Below are 7,500 nucleotides of genomic sequence, written 5' to 3'. Positions count from 1 at the left end.
CAAAGAATCTGCACAGATATATAAAAGACTCCGCCGGTTACGACGACGAGGGTCCCAGCTGATACGATCAACGGAACAGCTTGCTCGTGAAATTAACGTGCAAATGGCTGAGCATTCCACAGACACGTGTACCCTTAACGTAGTTCTCGGGGATAATCAGCGTGACACAGAGAGTGACAAGGCTGACCCTTTGAAATACAAGTACAACTCATTTTTGCCAGCTGAGTGGACTGGAGCAACGTGAAATAAAGTGTCTTGCTCAAGGACACAACGCGTCGCCGGGAATCGAACTCACAACCTTACGATCATGAGCCGAATGCCCTAACCACTAAGCCACGCGCCCTCACACAGATATATATAGACCTCTGAGTGTGTGTGTGTGTGTGTGTGTGTGTGTGTGTGTGTGTACGTGTGTGCGTGCGTGCGTGCGTGCGTGCGTGCATGTGTGTGTGTGTTTTATTAAAGCGTAACACCTAGCAACGCTGTAAATAATGTTGTCGGCAACGCCTGTCCAAAGTCCAAAGACTGCTAATTCACATCCTGTTTGGTGTAACCAACAAAAGAACAATAATTTATATTTGAGACCAGCCCTTATCTCTCTCTCTCTCTCTCTCTGACACACGCAACAACAATACCAGTAATAACATTCACGAGGATATGTTTGATAACGGACACTGTCGTGTGTATAATTAGATCCGGGTTCTCATTTCTTGTTTTCTCTATCTCTCGGAAAACATTTTCACATGAAATAATTATATTTCCCCCAATTGACGTTTGGGTGGGGCTTTATCACAAATCAGGGAACGTGAGCGTGTGTGTGTGTGTGTGTGCGTGTGCGTTAGTGTGTGTGTGTGTGTGTGTGTGTGTGTGTGTGCGTGTGCGTTAGTGTGTGTGTGTGTGTGTGTGTGTGTGTGTGCGTGTGCGTTAGTGTGTGTGTGTGTGTGTGTGTGTGTGTGTGCGTGCGTGTGCGTTAGTGTGTGTGTGTGTGTGTGTGGTGTGTGTGTGTGTGCGCGTGTGTGTGTGCGTGTGCGTTAGTGTGTGTGTGTGTATTTGACAATCAGAACAATAGCAGAAGATTGTAGAGCGACAAGTGAGGCACTTAATGGAAAAGGAAAGAGAGAGATAGATAGAAAACTATCTGAGAAGATCAGTGGCGATAGAGAGAACAATTGTTTCCTTGCTTGAAGTCATGCGGCACTGTTGGGTAAACAGTGTATCTGGGGTAGAAAGGGACAGATCGGAAATAGCTGTCTGGAAGATAAACCTGCCTTGGTCACTACATTTTGCCAGTAGAATGAAACGCGTGCATGCAAGTGCAGTGATATGTACATACAGATAAAGAGAGGAAGATATTACATACAAACATAACTAGACACTGTGAGAGAGAGAGACAGAGACAGACAAAGAGAGAGACAGACAGACAAAGAAAGAGAGACAGCGAAAGACAGACCGAGAAGCATTGAAACATCTCTTGCCAAATAAGTCAATTTCTTTATTAACCATAAGGTTGAGAAAAAGAGGGGACGATACGAGGACAGACAAAACAAATATTGGGGTCAGGGTATCGAATGAGACGAAACGTATGAATAAACAAACAATTAAAATATATACAATTAAATGAGAATGAGTGATTTACAAAAAATGAAGCAGAGGACGCGGTCGACCCCAAAAACCACATATTCACACTGAAGACTTTGCTTTCTCCATTTTATATTCTCGTTTAAACAGGTTCTTTCACTCGCAACATACTTGCTATAGACTTCCATCTTTTACGAAACACACTTTGCGACAGGCATTTCTTCTCCAGCCTTATTTTCCGTTTCATGTGGAAAACGAAAAAGTCGATTAGCTCGAGACTGGAGATGAACATGCCTGTTGCAATTCCTTTCACTCTCGTCTTCCATGCTACCTCTTTCGCAGCAGCAACTACCAAGAGAAAACAGGCTCACTCCTTCCTATTCAGGGAGGTCGGCGGAACGATCTTAATTACAGATTCGCTCGACAGTTGTACTCTTCTCGAATGCAACAGCGGGTGTTCGACATAAGCCCAAAGCTCAATCACCTTGGGACATTGTACAATCGCGTGCAGAACAGTTTCAGTGTCCTGCTCACATCTTGCACAAACCGGCGAAGGTGCACACCCATGTCTAAAGAGCTTATCTCGAACCGGTAAAGCTCCTCTGTAACATTGCCAGGCCAGAGACTTTTGGTAATTATCCATAGGCCCCAGCCCGAATGTTCTCTGGAACAGGTTGGCCAGTTGATCTTCGTCGAAGCCTAGGGTTTCTCCCAGGACGTCGTCACACTCGAACTCTATTAACCCTCTATAGAAGAACGAGGTAGTACCCCCGTCACTGGCGTTGCCCAACTGGGAGAGAAGCACGAGTGCCTGATGCCACTCTGCATGCCACACGCCCAACCTCGGTCTACACTTGATCCATGGGTTCAGTTTGGTAAACGATGTGAACTATGGAAATAACAGCTTGACGAACGGAGACCGCACCTGCTCACCGTCCAGGTAAAGCCAGAGGTGCCTAAGCCTGAGCGCATGTCTGTGTATTTTTAGCCACGGCATCCCTAGTCCACCCTTTAGCGGCTTTTGGCAGCAGATAGAGCGCCTTACAAGAGGTCTGCTGCCCCTCCACAAAAAGCGAAAGAGCATGCGTTCCAGCTTGTTCAGCCACGAATCGGGGCAAAGCACGACGATCAGGCAGTAAATGATTACAGAGGCGATAAACACCTCTGCAACCTCCGCCCTCCCTTTCAAGGACAGCTTCCACTCAGACCAGGTCTGAGTGAGGAGAGCTACCTTTCTCGCCAACTCGCTCCAATTCTTCTCTATCTGGAGATCTGGACCTAACCAGACTCCAAGCATTTTCATCGGCCCTTCCGTCCAACATCCTACGACACTGTTGGAAGGCATGAACTTGCCCCTCCAGGTGTCGAGTTGCAAGCCGACCAATTTATCATGATTGATTTTCGCTCCTGCCACCGCTTTGTAATCCCTTAAGGCCTCACCTACCCACTGGATACAATGACGGTGATGTCATCTGCATATGCCGAAGTTGACTTCCGCCCTCTAGATCTTGCGGAGCGCCCCCTCATAGTTTCCAACCTCCTCAGCAATGGCTCGAAGGCCAAAACGTAGAGAAGTGGGGAGAGAAAATTAAGAAGAAAAAAAAAAACGAAAGGCTAAAATTTAGGGTTGGGTTAGGGTTAGGGTTAGGGTTAGTGACAGGATGTTGTCTCAGTTTTAGACGCAGCAAATGACTTTAGCTCAATAGAGGTCATTGATTGGTTAAAATTCGAAAAATTGAAGTACGTTAAACTTACAAATTACAATTTTCTCAAGAAAGCCAAAAGAAAAAAATGTTTTATTTTGACACATTCTACCAGTATACGAAGTTTAAAAGTGTTTAGTTAACTAGAAATTGTGTTGAAAACTGCCGTTCAAAAGGAAAAGATCCGAGTCCTTAGATCACTTTAAAGACCAGCTGCTGACTGACAGGATTTAAAACACAAGTGACAGATATTATTCAAGCTTCTTCTATATCTTTGCCCATTGCAATCTGATTCTGAAGGAATGTTTTTGTGAGCTAGCATGTGTCTTTTAAGTCCAGATAGTGTCTTACAAGTTTTGTGACATATGACACAAGTCGTAAGAGGTGGTTGGTGTCCAAGATCGCTACCTATTTATGCATTTCGCTTTTCAAGTGACTTCATATGATTCATGTATCCTGCTTTTGGCAGCAAAACACGATCAGATGTAATACATACCCAATGTCCACTATTGATTTACAGTTCCAATTGTTCCTTTACAAAAGGCCCTTTTAAGCACAGAGTTCTGATTCATCTTTTTGCTCCTAGGCATTGCAACCAGTCCTAACACCACCTCTCCGCTTGTTCCGATCAAGAACATCATTTTCCCAATCACTTTTGTTCATATCTAGTTTCCTTAGGTTTTCCTTCATACAGTCTTTATACCCTTTCCTTGGCTTATGTTGTGGTCGTTTACCAGAGTTGAGCTCACCATACAAAAAACGCTTTAGCAAACGCTTGTCTTTCATTCTAATAACATGTCCAGTCCATTTCATGTGAGTCGTCGCAACGTGCCATGCGCAAAACTTCTGTATCTGGTACGAAACATTCGCACTTGATACCTAAAATACGTCTGAGGCAGTTTTGATGAAATCTCTCCGGCATTTTTATGACACACACACACACACACACACACACATACATACACGCACGTCACTAGACGAGGAATGGTAACAGGACCCAGTAAAAGTTCGATCATGTGATAGAAACACACAAATACACATACCAACACTCACACACACACGTTAATATGTGCTTGTAGGAAGAAGGAGAGAGAAAGGGGAAAACAGAAAGAGTACGAATTCTCACTTTTTATGGTTTAAAAAAAAAACAAATTTGAAGATCAAACAGTGTTAATAGTCTAAGGGAGGTAATTCTTCACAAACTAATCTCGGTTTTATGATAAACTGCACAGATTGTAATACAGTGTGCCGCTGCAGGATTTTTTCCTTTTGAACGGCAGTTTTCAACACAATTTCTAGTTACCCAAGGACTCATCAAAGGGGTGACTGTGCTGTATGATGGTGTGTGTGTGTGTCAAGACGAAGCAATCATCATCATATACGTGTGTGTGTGTGTGTGTGTGTGTGCGAGAAATTATTTTTCCTTCCGTTTTTATCTTTACAAGGTAATTTGTTGTCAGTCAATTACTGATCATAAAGTGAACTTTCTAATCACACAAAAGACAGATTCAAGTTATTAACAGTCAATTATTGCCTTCCACTCTACCACAACTCTCTCTCTCTCTCCCTCTCTCTTTCTCTAATTTTCTTTTTTGTTTCGTTTTTAGAAGAAAGAAGGATCACTGAAGTAGGGTTACTCAACAGGGGCCTAGCTCACAGATCAGGGCGCCTCACCAGATTGAGCTGTTACTTCTCTGTATTGAGATGCCACAGCTCTGTTACTATGGACACGTGATTAGAATATCACAGTAGAGAATTGCAAGACAGATTCTTCAAGTCAAGACAACTGGTGAGAGACCTTGGGGTAGACCAAAGACGAAATGGTTGGATAATATCCATACCCTGTTAGTCATGATTGGTAATCTATCTGGAAGGTGTGGTTTGCTGGTTGCTTCTGATAAGAGCCTCTGGAGGAGGTACCTGAAGATTCTACCCTCACAACCCTCCCAGAAATAACGGGTGGGGAAGATGGACTGACAGATGGGTGGATGGATGAGTGTAAGAAGACACTGCAATTGATATTTTATATTTCAAATAGTCATCAAGATATTTCTTATCTTCAGCCAACCACTTTGAGGAATAAGAAACAAGATCCTTTGTCCAAATTTATATATATATATATATATATATATATATATATATATATATATATACTCAAAATAAGCAACAAGAATGACTCCGGTAATTTGGTATGATTTGGATAACACCATACAAAATTCTGGTGCATCTAAATTAAGTACCATATTCATTTGAATCTAAATTTTTGCTGAACTTATATATATATATAAATATATATAAGAGACTTGATTTAAGAAACTGGAATGACAGACACTTTAGTGTAATCAATAAGACAGACCCTAAAGCCTTCTATAGATTTGCAAATGAGTCTTCTTCAGTATGGTACAAGATAGGGCCACTGTTCAAAGAAAATGGCTCACTAGATTGCAGACCCCTACAGCATAGGTGAAATATTGAATGTGCAATACAAAAGTGTTTTCACAAGTCCATTGGGACACTTGCAAATAACTATGTCTGATGAGTTCTTCAACACCACAGCTCCTGATGAAAGGATGATAGTATCCATGTGAAAGGATGGCAATATCAAGATAGAGGAAACTGATATAATATCAGCCATTGATTAAATTAACTTAAACTTAGCTACAGGCCCTGATGAATTCCCAACAATCTAAAAAATGCAAAGGGGCCCTAGAAAAAGTACTGCAGATTCTCTTCTAAAGCTTCCTTTCCCAGAAAGTTAAAGAAAGGTTTAATGCATCCTATCTATAAAGAGGGAAGCAGAGCAGATACTAAAAATTATCGGCCTGTCTCTCTAACTGTGTAGGTCAGCAAAGTCATGGAATATGGCCAGTAAATTCAGCGGGTAACATCAACCTCAGCAGAATTTGAACTCAGAACATAAAGACGAATGAAATGCCACTAAGCATTTTATCAAGTATGTTAACAATTCTGCCAGATTGCTGCCTTCATAACTAGTAATACTAATAAGTGTGGAGGTGCAATGGCCCAGTGGTTAGGGCAGCGGACTCGCGGTCGTAGGATCGCGGTTTCGATTTCCAGACCGGGCGTTGTGAGTGTTTATTGAGCGAAAACACCTAAAGCTCCATGAGGCTCCGGCAGGGATGGTGGTGATCCCTGCTGTACTCTTTCACCACAACTTTCTCTCACCCTTACTTCCTGTTTCTGTTGTACCTGTATTTCAAAGGGCCGGCCTTGTCACTCTCTGTGTCATGCTGAATATCCCCGAGAACTACGTTAAGGGTACATGTGTCTGTGGAGTGTTCAACCACTTACACGTTAATTTGACGAGCAGGCTGTTCCATTGATTGGATCAACCGGAACCCTCGTCGTCGTAACCGATGGAGTGCTTCCACTAATAAGTGTACTAAGTATAATAGTTACTTAACCATTATACTGGATGCAGACTGAACTATGACAATCTATGTGGAGCCGTGAACTTAACAGTAGCTGTTGTACATCTATTTGTACACACAAGAGAAGGAAAGAAGGTGGATAAGTAGGTAGGTAGATAGATAGATCTATAGAGATGGACAGATAGAGAGATAGAAACACAGACAGATGATGGACAAATAGAGACAGATTGATAGATAGACACACAGACAGACAAACAGATAGATAGTCTTCTTTTGGCATCAAACTACCAAATCTACTTCAGTAGGCCCAGAGCTATAATAGAAGACACTTGCTCGAGGTGCCAGGCAGTGGGACTGAACCCAAAACTATGTGACTCAGAACCAAACTCGTTAATCACACAGCTACGTCTGTGTCGTCCAATCTTAATAATGGTTTCTTTCTAGTACTTCATCATCTGCTGCCATTAAGATATTTCCGGAAGGACTTACCTTCAGCAGACTTTCAATAGATTTCTTCACTTCAATTGTATTGCCATCTTTGATGACACAGCCTGGGAGTTTCCTAATGAACTGGTCAGCTGACAGCCGGGGTTCTGTGGGAGAGAGAAAAAAATAGTTTGGGGGACAGTTGGAGGTAAGTCATCAAGTTTTGTCTATTGAAACACACCTACACACTAAGACACTCCATAACACATCAAACTCCATCAACATGGACAGTCAGAGTCTGTAGTGTACACTACAATGGACTCTGTGAACTAAACATGCAGTGCACAGTGAACAGTGCAGCAGTGCAACAGTGAACAGTGCAGCAGGATATAAAGGAATGA

General features: G+C 42.5%; 1 protein-coding gene across 1 annotated transcript in view; it reads right to left on the bottom strand.

Annotated features, from left to right (window-relative positions):
• LOC115222843 (UBX domain-containing protein 11-like) overlaps positions 1-7,500 on the bottom strand; it is a 42,842-nt gene that overhangs the window by 16,841 nt on the left and 18,501 nt on the right. Inside the window, exon 11 of the mRNA XM_029793184.2 lies at positions 7,163-7,266. Within this exon, the coding sequence (XP_029649044.1) occupies positions 7,163-7,266 (104 nt within the window). The remainder of the gene's footprint in view (positions 1-7,162; positions 7,267-7,500) is intronic.

The sequence above is a fragment of the Octopus sinensis genome, linkage group LG21 (genome assembly GCF_006345805.1).
Source record: "Octopus sinensis linkage group LG21, ASM634580v1, whole genome shotgun sequence".
NCBI lineage: Eukaryota > Metazoa > Mollusca > Cephalopoda > Octopoda > Octopodidae > Octopus > Octopus sinensis.
The sequence above is the reverse complement of the archived record's forward strand: the minus strand, read 5'-3'. Positions and strand labels throughout refer to the sequence as shown.